This window comes from Ursus arctos, unplaced genomic scaffold (genome assembly GCF_023065955.2).
Source record: "Ursus arctos isolate Adak ecotype North America unplaced genomic scaffold, UrsArc2.0 scaffold_23, whole genome shotgun sequence".
In the NCBI taxonomy this organism is placed as follows: Eukaryota; Metazoa; Chordata; class Mammalia; order Carnivora; family Ursidae; genus Ursus; species Ursus arctos.
In genome coordinates, this window is record NW_026622908.1 from 40,661,235 (window position 1) to 40,689,110 (window position 27,876).

The 27,876-nt window shown below is 51.7% G+C and overlaps 2 protein-coding genes across 2 annotated transcripts in view; one reads left to right on the plus strand and one right to left on the minus strand.

Moving 5' to 3' along the window:
• MACROD1 (mono-ADP ribosylhydrolase 1) overlaps nt 1–902 on the minus strand; it is a 148,558-nt gene extending 147,656 nt beyond the window's left edge. Inside the window, 3 exon segments of the mRNA XM_044378492.3 lie at nt 464–551; nt 554–637; nt 639–902. Coding sequence (XP_044234427.2) covers nt 464–551; nt 554–637; nt 639–767 — 301 coding nt within the window. The 5' untranslated portion in view covers nt 768–902.
• Nucleotides 903–15,530: 14,628 nt separating this feature from the next.
• STIP1 (stress induced phosphoprotein 1) lies at nt 15,531–27,876 on the plus strand. The gene is made up of 14 exons (XM_026483383.4): nt 15,531–15,665; nt 18,585–18,794; nt 19,282–19,423; nt 19,574–19,715; nt 20,399–20,567; nt 21,567–21,693; nt 21,782–21,884; nt 22,165–22,285; nt 23,280–23,376; nt 23,525–23,649; nt 26,231–26,267; nt 26,485–26,588; nt 26,807–26,979; nt 27,387–27,876. The coding sequence occupies exons 1-14, from the start codon at nt 15,657–15,659 to the stop codon at nt 27,457–27,459; spliced, it is 1,632 nt and encodes a 543-aa protein (XP_026339168.1). The 5' UTR covers nt 15,531–15,656; the 3' UTR covers nt 27,460–27,876.

Consider the following 27,876-nt stretch of genomic DNA (forward strand, 5'->3'; position numbering starts at 1 on the left):
ACTGTCCCCTCAGTCCATTTCCTGCCACTCTGCCTAAAATGCCACCGCTTTAGAAACCCTACTGCACAAAGCATGGGGAATACAGGAGCCTACCGTCAGCTCTGCCACAAACTCTCAGTGACCTTGGCTTCTCAGCTCACTTTCCCTCCTGCACCACGGAGTGAGGTGGTAGGTCCTGGATGACCCCTGGGGCTGCCCTGTGACCCGTGCCGGCGGGGTAAGGGCGTCCTCCTCACACTGCCCCCCACAGGGGACCTGGCCCTCGCAGGGAGTGAAGTGGTTTGTGGGGCTGGGCACGCGGGGGGCGTGGCTGTGAGCGGAGGGGTCCACACTCGGGCGTGTGAGGCCTGAACTTCCTCAGGTCTCTCGGGTGGAAGAGGCTGCTGGTGGGGTGCTGTCCAGCCGGGGAAGGCCCACGGGGGGCCGCCCTCGCCCCTCGAGCCCCCCTCCTGCTTACACTTACATTTTGCCTCCTTCCAGTCGGTGGAGGTGCTCAGGTCCACCTTCGCCGCCATGGCCAGGGGGGCCCAGGTGCGCACCCCGGCGGTCCTCTCCGCCCCACCGCCGCCGCCCCCCAAGCCCCAACTCCCGCTGGGGGCCGCGCGCCGGGGCTGTCCGCGCCCGGGGACGCCGGGGGAACCGCACGCACTGCTGCGGGTCCGCGTGGCACCCGCCGAGGGGCCGGGCCAGGGGCGCGGGACGCACAGCAGCTGCCCCGCCGCGCGCAGCTGTGCCAGGCGGCCGGACACTTGGCTCCTCAAAGACATGAGCGGGCGGTGGGGGGCAGTTCCCCGCCCACTTGGACTCTATTTACGGTGCTGGGCGTCTCTCCCTGATCCGCTCGGGACCGAGCGGTGTGTGCTAGCGGCGACCGGCTCCGAGCTGGCGGGCCGCGCGGCCAGAAACCCCGAGCGCGCCGCTGGGCACCCTGGAACTTGTAGTCCCGGCCGCCGGATGGGCCCCCGCACTCGTATGCACACGTGCGCGCCCCGCCCGGACTCCGCCCGCTCCAGGCGCCCGGGATCGCGTCGGACGCGAGGCTCCGGCTTCTCCGAGGGTCGCGAAGCTGCCTGGCGCCCCCTCGGGGCTCGGCGCCAACTTCCCGGGCTGCGGAGCCGCCCTCCCCGCGGCGCGGCCCTGGCCCGCCTCTGCCCTGCGTCCCGGGCGTTCGGCGCTCCGTACAGAACTCGGAGCGCCGGGCGCGGCGTCACCCCGCAACCCCATCCCGCCCCCGGTCCCCAGGAGCTGCGGTCCCTCCCGGCCGGCGGGTCCCGGGGAGGTGACAAGCAGCGCGAACGATCGGGTACGTCCGGTTCGGCGACTTTCCCTGAGCAGCTGAGCCCCGGGGGCGGGCGGGGACGCGACTGGAAGCAAGAGTGCAAACCGTGGAATTTGAAGGCAGAAAATTTCAGTTCCAAGAGGCGTTCTCTGGTGGAAGAATTGGCGTGATTTTTTTTCCTTTATATTTTGCTGTAATTTTTTATGGAGACTATGAAGATAGATTTTTAAATATAAGTATGTTTATGTTTTTCTACATTATTAATATTATTTGAGAAATACAATAGTGGGTATTTTTATAACCTGAGGAGGAGCCTGGGTCCCAGAGAAGATTCCAGTACCAGCTTGCCACCCTGGGGTACACAGGCCACTTGAGACTCACTTTTTGAGCTGTAAATTAAGAATAAGACAGGGGCAGCTGGGTGGCCCAGTCGGTTGAGCGTCTGCGTTCCGCTAAGGTGGTGATACCTGCGTCCTGCTCAGGGAGCCTGCTTCTCCCTCTGCAGCTCCCCATGCTTGTGCTCTCTCCCTGCCTCTCCCTCTCTCTCAAATAAATAATAAATAAAGATCTTAAAAAAAAAAAAACAACAGGGCTCAGATCTGGCTGGTTGCAGACATGCCGTGTAATCCAGGCCTCTCTGGTGCTGGGTGTGGCAATAACCAGAGACAGGGCTGTGGGGAGGATCACAGAGGGCCCAGTGTGGATGCAGCTGGCGCCACGGGAAAGTCCAAGAAAGAACCAGCACAGACCCGCCACAGGGAGGAGGGCACTGATGAGCCTGGGATGAGGGTGGAGAGGGACAACCAGAAGCCAGGGACCAGGAAGGAAGGGCCAAGGGTCCCCCACATTCCAGGACCACCAGGAAGGCCTGCACCCTCTCCTCAAAAGGGTCAGCAAGCTGAGTTCAGGATGTGGTAGTCCGGCCTTAGGTTGGAGGTCACTTCACCACGTGCCACTTCTATAACTCAGCATGACAAGAAGGACCTTGCCAACTACAACCAGGACAGCAGCCATTTACAGGACACTGGCTGCCAGCTGGGGCTGAACTAAGCTCTCTACTTGCATTTGTTCCACCTTCGTTAACTCGTTAACTCGTGACGTGCTCCCAACGGCCAGGTGAGGCCGCTCTGCCCCATGGTAACGATGGGCGGCGGGAACGTGCCGGAGGTCAACAACACAGCCTGTGAGGGTCGGAGCCCAGATTTGGGCCTGGTTGCTTCTTATCTGTGGTCTGCAAAGCAATTGCTCAGATGTCACTGATGGAGGAAATGAAGCGTGTGGATGACCCTGTGTGTGTTTTATCGCTGCTGTCACAAGTTACCACAAATGTGGTGGCTTCCATTACACAAATGTATTATCTTGAAGTTTTGTAGCGGACAGAAGCCTGACACGGGTCTCACGGGGCTAAAATCAAGGGGTCGGCTAGGCTCCGTTCCCTTCCGGAGGCTCTTTCTGGCCTTTTCCAGCTTTCAGAGACCCGCACACTCCTTGGCTCATGGCAGCCTTCTTCCATTTTCCAAGCCAGCAATGTTGGCATCTGCCCGACCAATTTTTCCATAGCGGCCCTTGCCTCTGACTCTCTTCCACATCCCTATCCATTTTCAAGGACCCTGGTGATTCTGCTGGCCCCACCACGGTAATCCGTGACAACCTCCAGATTTAAAGTTGACTGATGAGTGACATTAACTCCATCTGCAACCCTGATTCCTCTTTGCCACGTAATGTAACATATTAAATCTGCAGGCTCCTGGGACTAAGATGTGGACATCTTTGGGGGACCATTATTCTGCCTACTATACCCCTCCTGGCAGGGTCTGGGGAGGAGGATAAAGGGAAAGGCAGGGGCCCCAGCCATAGGAAGTCTTGGTGCCCAATCAGGAGGCTGCCTTTCTGCACAGAGCACGAAATCCACATCCCCCACAGCAAGACCTCTGAAGCACCCTTGCATACTCTGGGCATCTGTACCAGTCCGTCTGATTCTTTTGCTGGGATTCATCTCTGTTCTCACATGGCCGCCAGGAGAGAGAAGGTTCCAGCTCACAGCCCTCTGCTGTCTAGTCTAAGAGAGGCCTGGGCCCCACACACAGGTGGATGTGGGCAGGCAGGCACAGCTCTGACTGGGCAAGGCAGGACCTCCTCACAGAGTCTGAGTTGGATCTTTTGAAAAAGGTAAAATGTTGCCAGGTTCCAAAGGTGTGTATGTGTGGGTCAAAGTCATTCCAGGCAGAGGGATGCCCCGAAGCAAAACTATGGTAGCCTATGGAATGCCGAATCTTCCAGCAGGGGCTATAGCGTGGTCGGAGACTGTCAGCTGAGGCTTTCTAATGTTGCAGAGGGGCTCTCGTGCAGAGAAAAGCTACCTACTGCTGCTTGTGTTTAAATGAATACTGCATTTATTAAACTTATAAATAAAAGAAAGAACTAGTTTTTCTTAAACATCCAAGTGCAACTTGCAAATCTAGTTTTCTATTTATAAATCTGCTAATTTTTGTATAAAAATAAGAACAATTACTTTCACTTATTTGATGCATATTTAATTAACTCATAGGTTCAACAGATTAAATTCTAAAAATGAAAGCCAATTACAAACCTAGGTAATTAAATTTCCTAATAGATTTTAAACTACATGTTACAGAGATGAGATAGCTGGTCTTCTCGAACACCTTAAACTCAACATCCTACAGGCTTTTATCTTCTTTTTTATTCCTTTTTCTTTACAAACAGGGAGGGGGTGGGGGGGTGAGAACACTCTTGCCCCCCACCTCATTCTGTCCTCCCCAGCCAAGCATATTTTTTTCTAATCAGCTAAGCAATATTTTTTAAATTTTATGTATTTATTTGACAGAGAGAGAGCACAAGCAAGGGGATGGCAGGCAGAGGGAGAAGGAGAAGCAGGCTCAGCAAGGAGCCCGATGCGTGGATCCCGGGATCCTGGGATCATGACCTGAGCCAAAGGCAAACATTTAACCAACAGAGCCACCCAGGCGCCCCAGCTGAGCAGTTCTTAAATGCTAATAGATTACACTTGTAAATATGGTAAATCAATTCTCTTAAAAGTTCAAATGTTGTTTATAAACTTAGATCATTTTGTACTGTCTCAGTTGTCTATTGCTCTGTAATAAACCATGAGAACTTACTGGCCTAAACTAATAACCAGGGAAAAGAGTTAAAATGCTTGGTCTGGGATAAAGCTGCAAGTTTCATCTGCTGGTCTTGTCTGGGTCCCTCCTGTGGCTGCAGGCATCTGACCACCTAACTGGGGCCGGGACCCCCGGGATGGCCTCAGTCCCATGACTGGCAGTTGGTGCTGGCTGTCAGCCAGGCCCTTGGGCTCTGCTCCATGGGCCTCTTTTCCTCCCATACACTAGACGGGGGCAGCTTCACGGCATGCTGGTCTCAAGGACTTGCTCCAAGAGGGTGACCACAGAGGCTGCCCTGCCTCTTGAGGCCTGACTCTGAAGTCACCCTGCATCACTTCCACTGCATTCTGTCATTTGACGTGGGTCACAAGGTCAGCCCAGATTCGAGGGCAGGAAGAAAGAGACTCGAACTCTTAATGGGAGGAGGAGCAGCCGAATCTCATTGCAAAGGCAGCATACAGGGGTGGGAGGAATTATTACAGCCATTTTATCTAATTACATTCACAAATCAGGGGCGCCTGGCTGGCTCAGTTGGAAGAGCATGCAACTCTTGATCTCGGGGTTGTGAGTTTCAGCCCCACATTGGGCGTGGAGATTACTTAAAAAAAAAAACAAAAAAACACAGAGGTACCTGGGTGGCTCAGTCAGTTGGGCTTCTGTCTGACGCTCAGGTTGTGATCCCAGGGCCCTGGCATCGAGTCCCGCGTCGGGATCGAGTCCCGCGTCGGGCTTCCTGCTTAGCAGGGAGTCTACTTCTCCCTCTGCCTCTGCCTCTCCCTGCCCTCTTTCCCCCCAAGTTTGTGCTCTCTCTCGCTCTCTCAAATAAGTAAATAAAATCTTTAAAAAAAAAAAACCCACAAACCAAATAAGACAGATTGACTTAAGTGTCTGAAAACCTTAAGTAAACACTCTGATACTAGCACAATGTCACAAAACTTATTCCTGAACTGGTACCGAGATGCTGGGTTTGCTTTGCTGGTTTCCACACCTTTCAGGGTTGCAAAGCCACCAGAGGACTGGATTCCCCATCACAGCGGAGCTGGAGGTGCAGTGGGATTTGGGACCACAGTACAGTGAAGGTTTCCTGCTACTGTCAGAGATTTTAAGAGCAGAGTGGGACCCAGAAGAATTCTGCTAGGTCTAAAGGGACCCCCCCCCCCAAGCCCATTCCTCTCTCCAGGAGCCGAATTGCAGAGCCCAGTGCGTCTCTGTTTCCTGAGAGTCCCACAGTGTTCAACTTGACCCCATTTTTACCAGGACACGGTCCTTCTTTTTACTGCTTCAACACAGGTGAGTGAGCTCCTGTGCCTGGCAGGTCCCCCTGACGTCTTCACTATGTGATCGCAATTTTGAGCCTCCCTTCACCCAGGTTGTAATGCAGTCTTCATATTTTACTTTATCACCTGCCTGTGTTCCATTTTACTCTGTGTCATTGGCCAGTGTTGTACTGTCATTATAATGGGAGGCGTGAAAGGGAAGAGTGGGTTACGAGGTAGTAAGTGTCTGGCCCGCGCATAACTGTAAATCACCGGCCTGGGCAGCAGAGGGCGCCCCTCCCCCGATTCCTCTCCGGGCGGGTCTGAGGACCAGGTCCGTGATCCTGAGAGAGGGCTGCTGGGCCTCCGCTGGGGAAGGGCCCAGTGCCGGGCAGGCATTAGCTGTCCCTCCTCCGACTTCAGAAAAGGCCTGGGAAGAAGGTGGACGTTCAGAGGACACTTAGCTTGAGTATATAAAAACCTCGAATAGTAATGTTTATTGCAACAAGTTTTTATTTTAAGATTGTATTTTTAAGCAATCTCTACACCCAACCTGGGGCTCAGACCCACAACCCCGAGATCAAGAGTCACTGGCTCCAGGAGCTGAAGCATCCAGGCGCCCCGATTATGACAAATTTAAACAACACAATGAAAAGAAAGCCCTATTATGAGCTGAATCATGTCCCCCCCAGCCCCAGATTCATAGGTGGAAGTCCCAACTTTCGGCTCCTCAGCATGTGATTGTATTCAGAGACAAGGCCTTTGAACAAGTGATTGAGTAAAACACAAGGCAGTTAGGGTGAGCCCTCACGCAATCTGAGTAGTGTCCTTGTAAGAAGGAAGCTGGACCCGCAGAGACACACAAAGCCCACGTGAGGACACAGCGAGAAGGCAGCCATCTGCAAGCTGAGGAAAGACGCCCCAGGGGAAACCAGATCTGCCAATACCTTGATCTCGGACTTGTAGAGCCGAGAAAATAAATCTCTGTTGTTCAAGCCACCGAATCCGTGGGATTTACGTATGGCAGCCCTAGCAAGCTAATACAACACCCTCTCCCCAGCCCTAATCCACAGAGGTATGTATCAATTTTGGTAGCCAGCTGTGCATCCTTCTAGATTGTTTCCGTGCATTTATAATCATATGTGAAGATATACACATACAATTTCTTTCTTTCTTTCTTTTTCTTTCTTTCTTTTTTTTACAAAAATAGCATTTGGCCATACACACTGTTCCACAACTTTCTTCATTCCATAGTACATCATGGGCATGTTTCCCCGTCAGTATCTGCCCAAGCTTTCTTTTTTTTTTCAAATTAAATTAAATTTAATTTTAATTCAATTAATTAACATAAAGTGTATTATTAATTTCAGAGGTAGGGAGTGATTCATCAGTTGCATATCACACCCAGTGCTCATCACATCACGTGCCCTCCTTAATGCCCATCCCCCCCATTACCCCATTCCCCCACCCCCTCCCCTCCAGCAACCCTCAGTTTGTTTCTTAGAGTTAAAAGTCTCTTATGGTTTGTCTCCCTCTCTGATTTTGTCTTATTTTATTTTTCCCACTCTTCCCCTATGATCCTCCATTTTGTTTCTTAAATTCCACATATGAGTGAAACCATGAGATATTGTCCTTCTCTGACTGACTTACTTTGCTTAGCATAATACCCTCTAGTTCCATCCACATTGTTGCAAATGGCAAGATTTCATTTTTTTAATGGCTGAGTAATGCTATATATATATATATATATATATATATATATATATATATACACACACACACACACCACATCTTTATCCATTCATCTGTCGATTGTCAGACACATGGGCTCTTTGCATAGTTTGGCTAGTGTGGACATGGCTGCTATAAATGTTGGGGTGCAGGTGCCCCTTCAGATGACTATGTTTGTGTCCTTTGGGTGAATACCTAGCAGTGCAATTGCTGGGTCATAGGGTAGCTCTATTTTTAGCTTTTTTAAGGAACTCCATACTGTTTTCCAGAGTCCGCACCTTCTTTTTAATGTTCACAAATATTTCGTCCTATGGAGACAGCATTCATGGTTTCTTTTCTTTTCTTTTCCTTTTGGCTTAAACAGCAGAAATTTATTTTCTCACCGTTGTGGAGTCTGAGAGTCCAAGATTAGGGTGCCAGCGTGCTCAGGTTCTGGGAGGGCACTTTACCTGCCTCATAGATGGCTGCCTTCTTGCCTCGCTTGCTGGCTTGTCTTTCCGAGGTAGAGAGAAAACAAGCTCTCTGGTGTTTGGTGTTATAAGGGCACTAATCTTCTCACAAGGGCCCCACCCTCATGGCCTCATCTAAACCTGAGCTGCCTTCCCAAGTCTCCACCTCCACTACCATCCCATTGGGGGTTGAGGGCTTCAACATGAGGATTTGGGGCACACAGTTCAGTCCGAAGCAAGAGGCAGCGTGGTGTTTCCTGGCGTCCTCCATGGACGCACATGGGTGCCATTCCTTTGGCTGTGACAGACATCCTTGTGCCACCAGGCTGAGGTTACCTGTGGGACAAATTCCCAAGAATGGAATTGTTTTTTGCATTTTATTTATTTTTTTTAAGATTTTATTTATTTATTTGACAGAAAGAGAGACAGCCAGCGAGAGAGGGAACACAAGCAGGGGGAGTGGGAGAGGAAGAAGCAGGCTTCCAGCAGAGGAGCCCGATGCGGGGCTCGATCCCAGGACTCCAGGATCACGCCCTGAGCCAAAGGCAGACGCCCAAAAACTGAGCCACCCAGGCGCCCCTGCTTTTTGCATTTTAAACAGATGTTGCTAAGTGTACCTTCCCATCAACAGGGTATGCAGGGGCCAGTTTCCCCCACACTCACCCTCTCCACCACTTGGAGGTTCTCGAGAAACGGGTGGTGGAAAGGAGGTAGTGAGGTGGTGACATTTAGCTCTGAAGGGAACCAACCACTTGGCCCAGGGAATGTAAGCAGAACTGGGGGTGAGGAAGTCCAGGGGAAAGACCAGAGAGCCCCTCCTCTGGGAGAGGCTGAGGGACACGCAGGGGGAGCAGAAGAGGGACAGGTTTCATTTGCTCATTTGCCACATGCTTACAAGCCTATGCAACATCCCCGGCCCGGACTGCACTCAGCAGTGAACACAGCACGGGCCCTGCCCCTGTGGAAACGTCTAGTGTGGGAGACACACGGCAAACAAGTCGGCAGGTACATGTCATTTCAGGAAGTGCCTAGAGCTGCAGAAAGAATGAGTTCAAAGAGCAGCAAAGGGCTGGAATGGCTGAAGCATGGGGAGGCAGAGAGAAAGGGGGAGGCAGCACCCAGTGCCACGGGGGTATCTGGGTTCCATACACTGGGGCACTTCTGGAGGGTGTTGGTCAAGGTTGAGGGCCAGCTGAGTTTTAAAGGGTGCCTCTTGGCAGCCTTAGAGACAATGGCACTTGCACGGGCAGTTGGGACAGAGCTGGGGAAGCGGATGGGACAAGCACTGTAGCAGCAGGATTTCTAGCCTCAGCAGGAAAGACGAAAGCGTGGGAACAGCCCTTGGGGGTGAGTCCTCTGGTTGTCTGTTGTGTAACAACCTATGTTGTTTTGATGGCTGAAAACAACAGCTCTTTGATTGTATCTCATGATTTGTGGGTCGGGGCTCAGCTGGACGATTCTTGTGTTCCATGTGGCCTTGACTACGGTCGCTCAGTGGTATTCAGCAGGAGATGAGGCTGGGCTGAAGGGCCCAAGATGGCTTCCCTCATCTTGGCCAGACTGGCTGAATAGCGGGGGCTCTCCGTGTGGCTAGCTTGGGGTTCCTCAACCCATCAACCTGACCGCCTCAGGGCAATCAGGCTTCTGACTTGGTAGCACAGGGCTTCGAGAGGGAGTGTCCCGAAAGATAGGAGGAGGAAGCTGCCAGTTTTATAAGGCTCAGAAACTGGCCCAGTGACACTTCGAGTTATTCCACTGGCCAAAGTAATCTCAGAGGCCACCAAATTTAAGGGGAGTGGACATGGCCCCCTTTCAATGAGGGGGGTGTCAGTGAACGTGCACTTATCTTTCATCTCCCAGAGTGCCCCTTGACGGCCTTCTCATAGCATTGCGTATCATATGATGGGCCATGACCAATTTTTTTTTTAATTTATTGATTTGAGAGAGAGAGCACAAGCAGGGGGAGCGGCAGAGGGAGAAGGAGAAGCAGGCTCCCCACTGAGCAGGGAGTCCCACACGGGGCTCGATTGCAGGACCCTAAGATCTTGACCTGAGCCGAAAGCAGACGCTTACCGGCCTGAGCCACCCAGGCGCCCCCATGATCAATTTATTTCTTTTTAAGGTTTTATTTATTTATTTGACAGAGACAGCCAGCGAGAGAGGGAACACAAGCAGGGGAAGTGGGAGAGGAAGAAGCAGGCTCCTAGCGGAGGAGACTGATGTGGGGCTCGATCCCAGAACGCTGGGATCACGCCCTGAGCCAAGGGCAGACGCTTAACGACTGCGCCACCCAGGCGCTCCCCCATGATCAATTTAAACCTGCCTGTCGTGTAGCAGGTTTCACTCTCAAGCCTCAGCCAAGCTTAGTAGTGCAAGAAATATGATGTCATCCATTTCCTTAGGTCAGGGTTTCGCAGCCTCAACTCATCTGGGACCACGTAACTGCAGGGAGCTGTAGGAGGCACGTTATCAGATGTTCAGCAGCCTTCCCGGCCCCCAAGTTGTGACCATCGAAAATGTCTCCAGACACTGCCTCATGTTCTCTCAGGGCAAAATCGGCCAGGTTGAGAACCGGAACCTTGGGACCAACTCATTCTGACTCCAAGCCCCCATCCTACCCAGCAGTGAGGAAATCTTACCCCAGTTACAGCTAGGATTCTCGTCCAGGGGATCTCAGATAGGTGGGGGGGGGGGGGGGAGTGTGTGGTGCCCTAAACCCGAGGAAGAGTTCCAATCCACTACCATGGCTGTTGTCAGTGTCCTCACTGGGCTCACCTCAGTGGTCCCCCAAATACAAAGAAGCTCTCCTCCCACCCCCACCCCAACCCTGCACCTCTCATGGCCTGTGAGCACAGCCTGGGGGTCTTCACGTGCATCTCGCAAAGTTGTCCCCTCTGACTCTGGTCGCCTACTGACTCAAAGTTTCCCAGTCCAAGCTAGAAGATGGCTGGAGAGTCCGTGGGTCTGTGTCCTGCTCACAGAATTCACTGGCAGACTGGATATGGTTGTGAAAGACAGGGGTGAAGGAAACCTCCAAAGTTTTCAGCCTGAACCAGTCCAAGAATAAGGAGGCCACTGATGGGAAGGAAGTCAAGGGAGGAACAATCTGGGGGGAGACTGTTGGGAGCTCCGATCTGAACGCATTGGGAAGTCCATTAGCCATCCAAGTGGAGACATCAAGGAGACAGCTGGGTAGATAAGTCTGGAACTCGGGAGCAAGATCTGAGCTGAAGATAAAAACGTGGGAGTCACCTGAGGTGGTATTTATAGCTACGAGACTGACTGAGATCACCCTGGGAGGGAGTGCGGATGGTGAGGTCCCAGGCTGGGCTCTGGGGCTCGCCAATGAATAATCATCAGATAATAATTACCATCATTTTATTTCTTGAAGCATCTGGCGCAGTGCCTGGCTCTCCGTACAAGTTCTCTGAATGGAACAGAAGGAACAGAACACTATGGCACTTTACTCATCCCCACACTCTCCCTGCTAACCAGGATTTAGCAGCTACCTGAGCAGGATAGCAGGTAGTTAGAATCTCTCAGTTAAGTGGGAATGAAAATATTCTTTAGGAATTTTCCAGAACCCAGAATGGAAATTTGCTATCACTTGCAGAAGGAAAACCAAGCTGTCTTAAAATCCCACTCCAAAAGCGACAGTTCTGACCAGCACGAAATTCCATGTTCCACAGACACGAGTTCTGAGCCGCGACCACTCCCTAATCCAGGCTCCACACTCCCGCCCTGAGTCTCCCGAGCTCCAGCTGCTTTCCTTTTTCTCATATAGGGGGAACTTTAAAACCAGGGGTTTGTTCTGCAGAGAATTTGGTCACACACATTTACCCCTTCAGTCTCTCATTTGCTCCAGGATCTACGACCTCAGATTGACACCAAACACAGCCTCGGCCATCTTGCTCCCCACCCTTGACAGCAGCAGGACCGAAATAGCAGCATGAATCATTCGGGAACTGTCACGTAATGCAGGGGCCAGGGCACCTTCCGCGGCGGCGCCTCTGCTTGTGGTCCAGGGATCTGGGGAAGGGGACACTGGCCGGCCGCCATCACGTCACCGCCTCCCTGTCCCACTCCAGGGGGCTCAGAGTCTACAAAGTGATTTGAAGAAGCCCAAGTTGGTGGGAAGTCTAAGAGTTAACGTTTCTGAATGTCCAGGAGTGGCTTTACTGTAACCCTGAATAAGCTTAAGCTTTAGGGTCCCCGATTCACATCCCTTCTAAAGGTCCAGATCTTTTTTAATTTGTGTTTTTCTTTCTTCAGAGGAGGGCTTTCCAAATTTTATGTTTTGGGGCTGACGAGACTTGAGGATGGATGATCTTGTTCAACGCTCATAGTAACCTTGGGAAGTCATTGGCACGTCATCATCCCCATTTATAGGCAAGGACACTAGAGCATAGAAGAACCTTCTTTGGGTTCCTTGAAAATTTCAAACTCGTTTTAACTTCAGGGCCTTTGCGCTTTCTGTTGTCCTGTCTGGAACCCTGTCCTTGGCTGGCTTCTTCTCACTCCAGGTATAAGGGGCCTTCACTAACCACCCACCTCTAGGAGCTCCTTCCCTCCCTGCTCCCCCTCTATCCCTTTACCTTTTGTTTTGTTTTCTTTTTTCTTTTTTTTTAATAGCACTCACCACTCTTTGGGGTTATTTTCATTTCTGCATGTTTTTATTTAACAAATGCATATAGTGTTTACTCTGTAGGTAGACAGCGTTCTAAGTACATTACAAATAACAAATTAATCCTCACAGCTACCCGGACATCAAAACTGTTTCACCCACATTTTAAAACGGAAACAACAGAAACACAGAGGCTAAGCAGGTTGAAGTCACACAGCTGATGAGGGGAACTATTATCTATCTCTTTTGTCTTCTAGACAAAATCCACGACAGCAGAAGCTGACTCTCTGAGCCTTCTTGTTCTCTGCTGAGCCCCTGCGTCCAGAGTAGTGTGTCACATGTAGCAGGACTATATAAAAGATGTCAGTGATGATGAGACCAGGTTACAGAGAGGGAGGAATGGGAAGAAGCCTGGAGAGAAGCTGTCAGAAGACGGTGGAAGAGCTCCTCTGGGGGTTAGCAGTGGGACTGGCAAGAGTGTGGTGGTCTGGAGACGGTACCAAGGAGAAATGAAAGGTCTTCTGGACAGGTTTAATTCAGTAGATGAATAAGAGAGGCCAAAAGCCTGGAAATCACCTCCTTCCTTCCTGTTCTGAGTCCAGTGCATCAACAGATCCTGTTGGCTCCTCCAAAAGTCGGAACCCAACTGTTCTCAGTCCTCCTCCGCTCCCACTCTGGCCCACAGCATTGTCACTGCTCTCTTGGAAGACGGCAATAGCGTCCTGAGAGGTCAACTACACTGCAGGCAAATGGGGTCCTCATAAAACTACATCAGATCATGTGCCTTTTCTGTTCAAAACGTGCTGGCATGAACACAATGGCCTCTGGCCTGCAGGACCTGGCCCTGGCTTTGACCTGGCCCCTGCTTCCTCTTGGCCCCACTCTCCCACTCCCTCCCTACTCCCACCATCCTGGCCACCCCAGTGCAGCTCCCACCCCAAGACCTTTGCATGTGTTGTTCCCTCTGTAAGGCTCTTCCCCAGATTTTCCATTCATCTCACTCCCCTACTTCTTCAGGTCTTTTCTCAAATCTTAGCTTTTCACTGAGGTTTGCCCAGGCCAGCTTATTAAAAATGCAACACCAGCCCCTCACCCAACACTCCTTAACCTTTTCTCTGCTTCATTTTTCTCCACCACACTTCAGCAGATATACCCTATAAACTTTTTTGGCTTGTCTCGTCACTAGAATGAGCACCAGGTGATTTTTGTCGGGTTTGTTCACTGCATTTTCTCCAGAGCCCACCATCGCATCTGACACACTCAATCATACTTAACAGACTAATGAACACTTACTGTGTGCCAGACGCTGTGTAACACACCTTGAAGAAAAGGATAAAGGAAAACGGACACGAGGGCCCTGTGGACCTGACAAATGTGGCAATACCAGAGTTGCTGGTTTAATTTGTGATTGGACACACAGTGCAGTAAAAGCCCACACAGTATAGCCCAGAGTGCAGTAAAAAGCAAGTAACGGGTGGGTAGAACTTAGTGTCCTCGTTGGAGGTAGACTGTTAAGGAACCCTGGCTGCTAAGGGCAGCCTGAAAGACCAAATTAACCTGGCGGAGTTGGTGGAAGGGGGAACCCAGCAGAGTGATCAGTTTGTAGGCAGGCCCACAGGGAAGGAGCCCACCTCGTTTAATGAACAGAGATGTCAGCAGGCTGGAGTTTGGTGCTGAAGACGAACGACAGGGAAAGAGGGAGTAAAATGGACCTGCCAGATGAGACGGGCCCTGAGGCCCAATCTAAAGCCTCCAAGAGCTTTCAGAAAGGGACGGGGATCCACAGTGACTCTGGTCGCAGTGCTGAAGAAGGATCAGGGACAGTGGGGCTGGAAAAGGAAGCTGTGGAGACAAGCTATTGCCAGGGAGTGGGCACTTAAAACCCTGGGCAGGGATGGCAATTACCCAGATGGGAGGATAGCAAGGACACCGGGGGCCCCAAGACCCTCATCCAAGCCCTCTCCAGACCTGGCAGGCGGCTTGTCTGCTCCATGAAACACACACGGGTCCAGGAGGGAAAACCAGCTTCTCTCCTCCACGCCCTCGGCCCTTTCGCATCCCCGGGTGCTCTCGCACGTGCCCTGCCTCTCGGCGAGGCCCTCCCAGGCCGCCACCACCGCCAGTAGGCGGGCAGGGACCTCAGGCAAGTCTTTGTTCCCCGTCCCACCCCTGCACCTCCGAGTAATGGCGGCAGCTCCCCCTCACTGGGAGTCTAAAAACGCGACTGCACGATGGGAAACCTCCCACGGCCCTAGACGACCAAACGCTTGACACGAGGGGGTCGCAGAGAACGTGCGTCTCCACCGAGGGGACGCGGGGAGTCACGGGCCCCACCACGTTGAGATCCCGGTCTGTACCACCCGAAGCCCAGCTCCTTCGCTATTTCTGACCACTCGGCGCCTGAAAGCGGGCTCTGGGGACGTCCAGGCCAGGACGCGCTCCCGAGGGCCAACCGGACGTCACCCCTACCGGCTGGGACCCCCATGCGGCTCTGTGCCGCCGGGGACGAACGACTGGCGGCTCACGGAGGCGGGAAGCGGCCCGGAGGCCGGCTGCCCGGCGGCCCCGCTGCGTCCACGACCACCGCGGCAGAGAGCGACTGCGGCCTTCGATTCCCATAAACCACTGCAGAGGCAAAACTCCACACTGCCTTTTGACGGGCGGCCATTTAAACCTATCAGAGCACAGCGGCGGGGACTCTCCGCCCAATCGACATTTTTTTTTAACCTGAAGGAGGTGCGGTCACGGAGTCCGTCAACCCAATGGGAGAGGTGGAAATTTCCAGAAAGAACGGGACCAATGGGCGCGGCCAGCGAGGCCACGATTGGCGGACCAAGTAGCCAATCCCTGTCGCAGAAGTTGGCCCCTCCGTCCAATCGTGGAGCCTGGGGTGGGTGGGGCTTGTAGGGAGGAGTCCAATCCGGAGGCGCGGGGGAGGCAGGGCTGAGGGAATTACTCTCAACTGCCCAATGACAGAGAAGCAAAAATGATGGGCTAGACTTCAAACCAATAGTAGGGAAGCACAGAAAGCCCCTTCAGGGAGCACAACCAGTGAGCAGGCGAGGAAGGGGTGGGATCCGGGGGTCCCGGCAGCTTCTAGTAGGTTCCAGAAGGCGGCGCGTGCGGTTGGGAACGCGGAGCGGACGGAGTCGATTCAACGGGGTTCCGGGCCGGGCTATGGAGCAGGTGAAGGGGGAGGGGCGGGCCGAGGCCCTGGGGCCACTCGGACACCGGCCGAGGTCCGGCCGCGGGTGGAGGAGTGGGGCGGGGCCGGGCGCCGTCCGGGGCGGCCGGGCGGCGGTCTGGGGCCGGCCGAGCAGCGGCGGCGGCGAGGGCGTGAGGGCCGCGGCCCACCGGGCGGGAGGTGAGCAGTGTGGTGAGGCTGGGCCGCGGGGAGCGCCCGGTCCACTCAGCGTCCGTCGCCTGACGGCTCGGCGAGGAGGGCCGGGGGGCCGGCGACAGTTCGGCCTAAGTCCGACCCGCGGCGGGAAGAGAGGCCGTGGCTGGGCCCCGGAGGCCTCCCGGGAGGTGGCTCTCGGCTTAGCGGAGAGGGGCTGGGGGAACACTGCTGGGGGCGCTGGGAGGGATGGAGGTGGGCGAGGGGCTTCGGTAGAGGCGGGAGGGACCGGGTCCACACTGGGGGACTCGCCAGCTGGGAGAGCGGGGATTGCCGACGGAGAAGCCACCCGGGACTTGGCCACAGTTAACTTGGAGGAATGCAGGGACCAGGGACGGGAATACACTGGAAGTAGCCAGTTGGGGGAAATACTACTCTTCTGCATCTGGAAGGGCCGGAATGGAACAGCCTTGAGTGAAGGTTTGATAAGCGGCGGGCCGACTTTGCCTGATGCAGGAAAGGGACGGTGCCGCAAAGTCCTTGGAACGGTTTTCATCTCTACCAGTGTCTTACAGATGTATGTGCCGCCCCTCCCTTTCTTCTTTCTTTTCGGTTTTGTGTGTATGTGATTCGAGAGTAACTGCATACTTATATTTCTGGAAGGTTGGGTTCTGATTACACAAGGAGGAATTGGTCGCTGTAGAAAATCTAGGCTATGTAGATAAGCAGCAAGAAGTAAGTTATTTGTCTCGGCTCAGCATTTTTAGGGGACCGAGTTTGTAGCTGCTGCTGATTGCTTTCAGCGGCTTCATTATATCCTCGGCGGCCTGGAGGTTCTGAATGGCCTGGAGAGATTTTTATTCAGTCAGAAGCTGTCATTGAAGTGTAGCGATTCATCAGGGAGGAAAAACTGGCCCCTTGTTTTCCGTGTGATCTGCAAAGCCTAGTTTTGCTTTCTTCAGGTAAAGCCATTGCTGCTTTGATCAAATCTGGAGCCTTTTTAGTAAATTAAAAGAGTGGAAGTGGAGGGATGGATAAATTTTTTGCTCACGTGGGATAATTAAATTGTATCTGGGATTAAAAAGGCTCCGGTAGGGACAAGAAAAAGATTTCTGGAATGAGAAAAACATTATTTATAAATTTAAGAAAGGGGTTTGTCCCTCTGTTATCAAAATAGGAAAAAACTTTTTGAAGTCAAGCTGCCCATTGTAGGTGGAGCGGATGTGCGGGTACTCTGTGAATGAATGACTGAACTCAGGGCTGCTGCGTTGGGGACCGGCGTGGCGGCGCCTGGCGTTTTAACTCGGGCGTGTCCGAACGTACTCCTGAATCCATTCACCATGTGACTCCTCTGCCTTTGGTTTTCATTTTCAACTGGGAGAGCTGTATTTCAGTTTTCAGAAGTATTCAGGTTGGACAGATTGGACGGTCCACACATTGTTTTTAGTACCTTTCAAATAAATCCTGGGGTAAAGTACTTTTTACATTAGACCCAGTGCAGAGATGCAGCCGTGGAACACATTTAACAAAATTGCGCTCGCCATTGTGAGCGTCCTGGGCTGGTATTTTCTGTTCTACTTTTGAAGTGCTGGTCACGACCTACAGACTTGAATTCTTGACCTACTGCGGGGCAGTACTCAGTTTGGCAAATGATGCTTTGTAGGATAGGCAAGAACTTCATGCAGTTCTAAGCTGCATCTTGATACCAGCTGAGTTTTTAACTTTTTGCTTTGGGGTCTCCTTCCTGGGTTCTAAGATTTTTATCCTTTGCTGGATTTGGCAGTCTTTCTCTGACTTTTTTCTTCTCAAGGTTGTGTCTCTAATATCTCTAGTTAATGGAGGGAAGGTTCCTGATTGGTGTGCCTCAGGGTTCCAGAATCACTTGCGTTAGTATGTACTGGGTCACAGCTGGATGATAGACTCAGAGAGAGAATGATTAGTAACTTGAATGACATGCTTGATCTCACCAAATGTGTTTGCAGTTGAGATACGGCCCTTTCTCTCTCATAGGGCATCCCTGGTTAGGAGAAGTTCTCTAATTTAGTACCATGTTTTGAATATTTGAGAGGATGGGAGATTAAACCACAAATAGTGTTTCATTTTCGTGCGTACTTCATATAATAATATTTTACGGTGGCAAAAACTGGTTTGGGGGGGCTAGCTCTCCTTTACTCACTAAGGGGCAGAGCAGTGACCTACCGCGCTGTGACCTGTCAGCACACCTGTGAATGGAAATAGGTTCTTCTCTGATCATGGGCGCGCATGCTGCTGCTCCCAGGGAAGCCGGCGGGAAGCCTGTAGTCGTGGATGGAGCATGTGTCCGAGCGCACGCCATTCACTTCCTTCGTGACTCCCTCTTCCATGAGGAGCAACGCGGCCTGTGTTTGGTTTATCTTTTGGGCTTCTTGGCTTTATCATGGCAAATGAATTTGTTTTTCTATGAAAGGACTTCCTGAGTGTGTCCTAGAGTGTGTCCTTCATCAGCCCTAAATAGAGACTTTTGGAAGAGTGGCTGGAATTCTAATTCACACTGGAGCTGGTGGAGAGCAAAGGATCAGGCTTTTTTTCCTGGTTACTTACTGTGTTCTAGTTGGTTCCAAAAGGTGTGGGAGATGGTAAATGAATTCACTAATGATTTCTCTCTTTTGGTTTGTAAAGTAACTTTTTTGTCAATAACTGAAGACAAGTAGAAGTGTCACTTAGAAAACTGGGACCAGGCAAGTGTGTTATGGAGAGAAAAACTACATTGGCTTTTTTTTCCCCCTCAGGTAAATGAGCTAAAAGAGAAGGGCAATAAGGCCCTGAGCGCGGGCAACATCGATGACGCGCTGCAATGCTACTCTGAGGCCATTAAGCTAGACCCCCAGAACCACGTGCTCTACAGCAACCGCTCAGCGGCCTACGCCAAGAAGGGCGACTACCAGAAGGCTTACGAGGATGGCTGCAAAACCGTTGACTTGAAACCTGACTGGGCCAAGGTAAGCTTTGGGCGCGCCGGGGCTCTTGGGACTTACAGAAGTGCCTTCCGGTATGCCGTTTCCAAATAGTGGGCCCTCCTGGCCTAGCTAGTGGTGTGTCCCTGTACACGAATCGTTGACTGCCCATCCGTTCTCCTCCTGAGTGTGTTCCTCAGACTGACGGCACAGCTCTCCCAAGTCTGAGATACCACCCAGTGTTGAGACGGGTCTTATCTCTTGTACTGCTGAGAGAGAAAATGCTGCCGAAGAAAGGGACAGCCCTGGGTCGTAAGATAAACTGATGTGGGGAGGGTGAGCATCTTTGATATTTGGCTGGATTCTTGGTTCTCAATCTTGGCATTATGTGCTCCTCCTCCTGTTCTTTGGCCTTCGCGGGAATAACCTGTTTTGTCCCATGAGATGTAGAACAGATTCCTTGGAGTGCATCTTCTGGACTTACCTCTAGGCGTCCTTTATTTTGTTTTGTATCCTTTTTTGCTGGTTTAAGGGCTATTCGCGGAAAGCAGCGGCTCTTGAGTTCTTAAACCGATTTGAAGAAGCCAAGCGAACCTATGAAGAGGGTTTAAAACATGAAGCAAATAACCCTCAGCTTAAGGAGGGCTTACAGAATATGGAGGCCCGGTTGGCAGGTAGGCACCAATACACTGTTGGTTTCTTTTTTTTGTAAGGGGGTTAACTTTGAGGCTCCCCGCCTAAATATCAGGCTTCTAGGCTATACAGGGGCATCATGGCTCAAGGGCACCGATTTCTAGTAACGTGCTTTCCTTTGTTCGGAGCAGAGCGGAAATTCATGAACCCTTTCAACATGCCCAATCTGTACCAGAAGTTGGAGAGTGATCCCAGGACCAGGACGCTGCTCGCTGATCCTACCTACCGGGAGCTGATCGAGCAACTACGAAACAAGCCATCTGACCTGGGCACGTAAGTCAAGGCAGCACGGTTTGTCTCTGGAAATGGACGTGAATGTTGTGCTTTCTTCCTGGGGTTTTATGGCCCAGCATAGGGGAAGGAGGGGGTCCCTCATTCAGACGGCAGGGTTTCTGCCTTTGCTTTTTCTCTAGTTAGCGGTAGGTATTTGTTGGTTTGTAGTTTGTGCTTCCAGAAAGAGTCAAGGGGGACATACATCAGAATAATTTGGAATTTTCTTTCTTAAGTCTCCATGTCTGTTCTCTGCTCTACTCTAATTCTGATCTGGCACCAACCCTGTCCTTTCCGTGCACACCAGATGCTGTCTCTTGGTACATCGGAGTGGAAACTTGTGGTTGAGAAGAGCGTCAGGTGTAAAGATGTGTTTTTTAAGTCGTACTGGTATCTGTGACTACCTGACTCTCTGTGACTTCTGAGATGAGATGGAGAATATCTATAATTCATTCCCCTGTGTATCTGCTGCCTTCAAGGAATCAATCTGACAGCTGTTCCCTCATTTTAGATGGATTGTCGAGGGTCGGGTATTCCCCAGTGCTACCTATGGATAGCGCAGAATCTAGCAATTTTTCTGTGGAGGACAGCTCTCATATACAGGGATCTGAGGTTTAGCCGTCAGTGGGGGTTTAAAATCAGTTGTGGGGAAGAATAATTGTTTCCCTTTCTTTTACCCATGCTAGGAAACTGCAAGATCCCCGGATCATGACTACTCTCAGTGTCCTGCTGGGAGTCGATCTGGGCAGTATGGATGAGGAGGAGGAAGTTGGAACACCTCCCCCACCGCCTCCTCCCAAGAAGGACACCAAGCCAGAGCCAATGGAGGAAGATCTTCCAGAGAATAAGAAGCAGGTCTTGTTTTTCCTCCTTATTGTCACACATTCCTAAACCCAGTCAGCCGGAAGTCCCCGTCAGGCAGGAGCACTGTGGGTCGGGGCGGCCGTAACTGTTGTGAGCGTCCGGTTGCCGTCATTAATCAGAACGGTCAGTATGTTAAAAGGTTGACTTGCCAACCTGAAAAGGTTGACTTGCCAAGCGATTTCGTAAGAATGGTGTATCTCAGAGACTTGCAGCATGCATGTTGGTTGGGGCAGGCCAGTAAATTTATGAGTGTGATCCTTGTCCTCGCTGGGACCCAGAGGAATGTTGTCTACACCCATCTAATTTAGGCTCCTGTTTTCTGGTTGGATGTGGTGTGTAGTTGAAAGTTGTCCACTTAGCAACGCAGCCATCCAGAGCAGGAGGCATGTGCTTACACGATTTTATTTCCCTTCTTATAAATGGGAACAGCAGATTGTTGCCAAATTTAGCACCTTCAGATGGGTAAGCGTTGGTTGTTCAGGGTGTCTCAAAGCTGGAAAAGGGCCCTATGATGTGGGTGGTAGTGAGCTATGCTGAAGTCTCCTGCCACCGGGCCAGCCCCTTCTAATCCTTTCCCCACCCCTCTGCTGCTATTCCCTGCCAACTGAGACCCCAGTATGGCCGCGTGACAGAAACTGACTTGGCACAGCTTCTTCCAGTAAAACCAGGCACAGAATTGCTGTCCTCTTTGAGGTTGGTGCAGGCTAAAGGCATTTTCTCTCTCCTGAAGAAGCGCTCTGCTTTCTGACAAAATCCAGGAGAGTAGATGAAAAGGGGGGCATTTCAGAGGAAGTGGAGATGAAAGTTTTTAATTTTCCATTCCAGTAGTTAGCCTTTCATTTTTCAGTCCATAGCTGGTTGAGAAGAAGCTGGCAGACGTGGAGACCTGTTGGCCGTACGTGCTGTGTGGGACCTGGGACAGGTCACAAGCTCTTGCTCTCTTTGCCATCTGGGTTAGATTTGCTCAGTACTCCTTCCACACTTCACCAGGCGCTGAAAGAGAAGGAGTTGGGGAATGAGGCCTACAAGAAGAAAGACTTTGACACAGCCTTAAAGCACTATGACCGAGCCAAGGACCTGGACCCCACCAACATGACTTACATGACCAATCAAGCAGGTGAGGTCCAGGCCAAGGGGTAAGTGCGTTGTCAGGCGGTCTTGGGGAGACACAAGGGCTGACTCTTCTTAACCATCCTGCCTGGCAGCCGTGTACTTCGAGAAGGGCGACTACAGTAAATGCCGGGAGCTTTGTGAGAAGGCCATCGAAGTGGGGCGAGAAAACCGAGAAGACTATCGCCAGATTGCCAAGTACGCGCGACCTTCGGCAGTACCTCGAGTGGTGTGGAGGGGTCGATGTCCAAGACTTAAATTTTCCTGCATGGGGAGGAGGGTTGCTGGCCACACAACCTGCTGTTAACAGTGGGCTGGAGAGGAAGCGGCAGGCATCGAGACAAAAGGTGTTTGGAGGGCGTAGTGTCCCAGCAGTGATGGGGGCCTTGTTCCTAGTTGCCGATGTCTTGTCTTTGCAGGGAGCTGACCTAGTCCAGGCCCTGCCCTTAGCAAATTCTTTTTTGCTTGTTTTTGTCAGAGCTTACGCTCGAATTGGCAACTCCTACTTTAAAGAAGAAAAGTACAAGGATGCCATCCATTTCTATAACAAGTCTTTGGCAGAGCACCGAACCCCAGATGTGCTCAAGAAATGCCAACAGGTGGGTAGGGAAAGAATGGGGATGTTTTCTTAAATTCTTATTCCTTATAGTTGCAGTTACTTAATAGCGAACCTTACATTTTTTTAAGTAGTGTTTTTGGTCATTTTACGTAACGTTCTTGCCACTTGACAGCACATAAGGAGTAACCCAGGTAGTTTGCTGTAGTTTTGATTGGCTAAGATTTTATTAACCTTTTGCTGAGGGTCAGTGCACTGAGTGTTATGGTTCTTACTGTAACTTAAAGGGTTTGTTTTTTTTTTTTTTTTTTTTTTACCTTACGCAACCAAAGTGTTGTGCCCGTGTCATAAATAAACTGTGGGGGGGGGGGTATTCATGGAAAGATTGGTCGGACTTTTTTTAAAGATTTTACTTATTTAAGAGAGTGCTAGCACCCACACAAATGGGAAAAAGATGCAGAGGGAAAGGGAGAAGCAGACTCCCTGCTGAGCAGGGAGCCCCAGGCGGGGTTCGATCCCAGGACCCTGGGATCATGACCTGAGCCACAAGGCAGACACTTAACCGACTGAGCCACCCAGGTGCCCCAAGACTGGTCAGAAAATTAATTGTGTTATTGATACGTGGATCATTTTCAGGGCCTTACTGGTCTTTTTTGTTTTGTGTGGTTTTTGTGTTTTTTGTGTTTTGTTTTTGAGTGAGGGGAGGTAGGAGGGACCGGGGGAGAGAGAATCTTAAGCAGGCTCCACAGCCAGTCGAAGCTGAAACCAAGAGTTGGACGCTTAACCCAGTGAGCCACCCAGGCAGCCCACAGTGTACCTTGATAATGAGGAATGTGTAATTTTTTAAGTAATCTCTGCGCGCAGCGTGGGGCTTACACTCACAACCCTGAGATCAAGAGTTGGATGCTCTTTGAACAAAAGCTAAAGTGTTGCCCACGGTACTTTCTGGAAATCCGAATCCGTATCAGGATTTTTTTAGTGCAATATTTATGTTCATGAGAGTTTAAATGATCATCCAAAGAATTATTTTTCCTTAGGCGGAGAAAATTCTGAAGGAGCAAGAGCGGCTGGCTTATATAAACCCTGACCTGGCCTTGGAGGAGAAGAACAAAGGCAATGAGTGTTTTCAGAAAGGTGCGCTACAGCCACGGTGACGGAGCTTTGGGATAAGAGTGGTCCAGACCTGTCCTCCGTGCCTCGGCTGCCCCTGTGCTCAGTAGTCCTGGGTGCGGGGAAGGGTGGCCTTTTGCTCTCTAAAAAAGTTTCTCTTTTTCTTATCCAGGGGACTATCCCCAGGCCATGAAACATTATACAGAAGCCATCAAACGGAATCCAAAAGATGCCAAGTTGTACAGCAATCGAGCTGCCTGCTACACCAAACTCCTGGAGTTCCAGCTGGCACTCAAGGTGGGCAGGGATGGGAATGTGCGGCGGCCCCTGTTGTAATTAACCTGTACGTGAGGAATGCGGTGTTTCCTCTTTCCGAATTTGCATCAACACTCGCTTGATGTTCTTACTTTAGAGTCGAGGCAGTGGTGTATGTGTGAGGTTGTAAAACACAGGACTGAAGTCTGCTCCGTCTTGGCCCGTCGAGTTTATATTAGTGATCGGGAGTATTTGGAAAAGTGGATGCTGGGGGCGCCTGGGTGGATCAGTCGGTTAAGCGTCTGCCTTTGCCTCAGGTCATGATCCCAGCGTCCTGGGATCGAGCCCCGAGTTGGCTCCCTGCTCGGTGTGGAGTCGTCTTCTCCCTCTGCCCTCCTCTCCACGCCTCCCCGTGCCCCCAGCCCCTTGTGTGCATGTGCACTTGCTCACTCGCTTACTCTCTCTCAAGGAAGTAAAATCTTTAAAAGAAAAGTGGATCCTTTTCCACCTTTCCTGATGATGGCTTCTTTCTCCTTCCTGTTGCTGTTCCTTCCCCCTTCCCTTCTTTATTTTAACCTTCTAAGTGTACGGGTCACTGGTAACCAGTGCGTTCACACTGCGTGCAGCCCTCACCACCACCCACCTCCAGAACCTTCTCTTCCCAAATGGAAACCGCACCCTTTAAACAGACTCCCCGGTCCCTTCCTGCCAGCCCCCAGCAGCCACCGTTCTGCTCTGTCCCGATGTGTGTCTCGTGTCAGGCTCATTTCCCTGAGCACCATGTCTTCGGGGGCTCCTGCGGTAGCTGGCGGCCGTGTTGTCTTCCTTCTGAACGCTTGAGTGCCGTTCAGTTACACGGACACGCCGTCTCCTGTCCACCCCACTCCGTCCTCCGTCAGCGGCCCTGGTGGTTTCCCCTTTGTGGCTGCTGGGGTCCTGCATCCATGGCCAGGGGCTTGAGGCATCTGTTGGGGGGACCCCACCTTCAGTTCTTTTAGGCGAAGTGCTGTCACTGAGTAGTTCAAGGTTTAATTTTTTAATTTGTATTTATATGTATATTTTTTGAGGAACCGCGGTATTTCCCACAGCGGCTTTGCCATCTGCCCTCACTTTTTGATGAGGTCAGTTAGCAGGTGTGCTGTTCTCGGTCGCGTTGAATGTGGTCAGGTGTGATTCTGTCGACATTGAGAAGGGAGTTCATTCTCTTGAACGCAAGCTGTCCGTTACTTCTATTGGCAATTTTTAAACAGTTCTTTAGATGACTTAAAATGTCCAAGTCTGGACAATTTTTGTAAGATTTTATTTATATATTTGAGGGGTGCCTGGGTGGCTCCGATGGTTAAGCGTCTGCCTTCAGCTCAGGTCATGATATCCAGGTCTTGGGATCGAGCCCAGAGCTCCATTGTCGGGCTTCCAGCTCAGCAGGGAGTCTGCTTCTCCCTTTTCCTCTCCCCCTGCTTGTGCTGTTTCTGTCTCTCTCTTAAATGAGTAAATAAAATCTTACCAAAAATTTTTATATATTTGAGGGGGGAGAGGCAGAGGAAGAAGCAGGACTCCCTGCAGAGCAGGAAGCTGTACTGCTCGAGACCAGGGCCCTGAGATGATGACCTGAGCCGAAGGCAGACGCTTAACTGACTGAGCCACCCAGGCGCCCCAAGTCTTGACCGCCTTATGGGAAGGTGACAAAATGTGACCTTTGTGGAGACCCCAGTACCTGAGTCCATCGTAGTTTTTTTTGTTGATGCCACTTTCTTCTGGGCCCGTATCTGGCTTAGAGACATCACTGCTGTGGTACAAGGGCGACATCAAAGAAAGCCAGGTCGGTTTGCCAAGTGAAGAACAGCCTCAGCGGTCCCCTATGAGGGAGGGCAGTACTTCCCTAGCTACGAACCAAACGTTTCTGGGCCAGCTTTTTGCCTGAATAGTGGGGAAGTGGGCCTGGTATGAAATGATAGTGTGTGGTGTTTTTTTCCTCCAGAATTTTCCATTTTGTAAGTGCTTCAAACAAAAATACTTGAACACCTGTGTGTCCTCCACCTCTTTGAGCGATAAGCATGGATGTGTTTTTGGCAAACCATTTGTGAAAGGAAGTGGGATACGTGTGGCAGCACTCCACGTCTGAGCTCTTGAGTGCGCTTTTCCTGATGTGTCGTTAGCACCTGATAACAGAGGAACGAAGGCCGTAAGGCCGGGTGCTGGGGCTCTTCGGACTCCCCCTTAGCCAGCGCTGCGAGTTAGAGCTCTCAGGATCGGGGCCCATGTGTTTCATCTGCTTGGCGTGTGTGTCCTCTTCTGTTTCTCAAACTAGAAGTTTCCCCACCTTCTGTGGGCTTTTTCATAACCTCAGCTTTTTGAAGAGTCCGGGCCACTTGTTTTCCATGGGGTGGTCTGTAGTCTGGATTTGTCAGCCCTCATGGTTTCAGTTGACTTGCTCTTCTACCCTCCTCTGCGGGGCCTTCTGTGAAAGCGCCTGGGTGCCCGAATTAACAAGCTCGGGGTGCAAGACAAGGATACTGTCGCGGGTCTGGGCGAAACATTCGGTCATTCGAAATGACCAGTCTGCTTTCAAATAGCTTATCTGAAGGAACAAGCCTCACTTTCTTCTCTCCTCTCTCCTTCCCAGGACTGTGAGGAATGTATCCAGCTAGAGCCGACCTTCAGTAAGTGCTTTTCTGCCGCCCGTCCCCTGTCCCTTGATACTGGCGCAGAGATGGAGAGTGGGGAAGGACATGCTTGCGCTCCTGTGTCTCGGGCCGGTAGCGTTTAGGAGCTAGCGTCTTCGGGGGTGACGGATGTTGCGGTCCCCGTGAGAAGGTGGAAGTGGTGGCCTGCAGAGCTGCCTTCTGATGACGCCTCACCTTTCCCACTTCTCTGCAGTCAAGGGCTACACCCGGAAAGCAGCCGCCCTGGAGGCGATGAAGGACTACACGAAAGCCATGGACGTCTACCAGAAGGCCCTAGATCTGGACTCCAACTGTAAGGTGGGGCTGCTTTCTGGCCTCCTGGGGCCTCTCCCCTGCGTCTGTTTCTCCTCTGGGTCTTTTCAATCAATGTTCCTTTCCTCTTCTCTCTTCTCTCCTGCCTGTTTCTCTGTCCGCCTGTCTGCTCACTTCTCAGTTCCCTCTCTTACCTTGGTCTTGCTGAAGCAGTGAACCCGGTCAATGCTAACGCCTCCTTTTTGGCCTTTGCTGGGATGCAGGAGGCGGCGGACGGTTACCAGCGCTGTATGATGGCCCAGTACAACCGCCACGACAGCCCCGAAGACGTGAAGCGACGGGCCATGGCCGACCCTGAGGTGCAGCAGATAATGAGTGACCCAGCCATGCGGCTCATCCTGGAACAGATGCAGAAGGACCCCCAGGCGCTCAGCGAGTAAGTGGAGTTGGGAAGATGGAAGAGGCGAAGGCGAGCAGCAAGGGGGCACGAGGTCAGGGGCAGGGGGGTGACTGTATGGCTTGCTTAGGGCCGAAAAGGCGGGCCGCAGGTGGTGAGCTGGAGGGGCTGTTGCTGTGTTAGCCACGATCGCTTGAGCAGTGTGTTTTGGAAAGACCAGTTTTGCTCGGAGAGCGACCTCTGCTTCAAGCTGTGTCCGCGGGTTAACGCGGGGCAGGACTGGCACGGTGCTGCCTGCGGGCGAGGCCTTCCCGAAGCGGTCTTCGGCAGGACTCCTGCTCGGCTGCCTTCTGTTGGGCCTTTTGCGGGGTTTGCGTTGGCGTTGCTCCGAGGGCAAATAAGGTTAATAAGTCTTGTTTCTAATAACTTTGCTTTTTGTTCATTAGACACTTAAAGAATCCTGTAATAGCACAGAAGATCCAGAAGCTGATGGATGTGGGTCTGATCGCAATTCGGTGATGACTTGCTCATCATCCCCTTCCCTTTGCCCTCATGTGGAAAGAGGAGCTGGGACCGCGGCAAGCAGCGCGGAGCAGAGGGGAGAGCAGGGGAAAGTGAACAGCTTCTCTCTATATATTTATATAGACCTATGTGGAAGATACAGAGACTCGTATTCGCGTTACTCGCACCGCCGCTGCCTCTGGGCCCTCCCAGCACACGCATGGTCTCTTCCGCTGCCCTCGGGTTCCCTGTTCCCTTCCCCGCCCTCAGTCGCCGTCTCAGCTGCTCTCCCATAGTTGGTTATTTTTTATTTGGGCAGTGGGCATGTGTGGGGAGGGGAGGCTGTTCTTCCCCGACCTCTGGTCCCAGCTGTCTTCACGTTGTTAATTCCACGTGCCCTTCTCCAATAAAACAAGCCAGTTGGGCGTGGTTATA

What these genes read in the sequence shown, in the direction of transcription:
- STIP1 (XM_026483383.4), top strand. An exon ending in TGAAACCTGACTGGGCCAAG is followed by an intron (nt 18,795 to 19,281) that starts GTAAGCTTTGGG and finishes TGCTGGTTTAAG; the next exon opens with GGCTATTCGCGGAAAGCAGC. An exon ending in GACCCCCAGGCGCTCAGCGA is followed by an intron (nt 26,980 to 27,386) that starts GTAAGTGGAGTT and finishes TTTGTTCATTAG; the next exon opens with ACACTTAAAGAATCCTGTAA.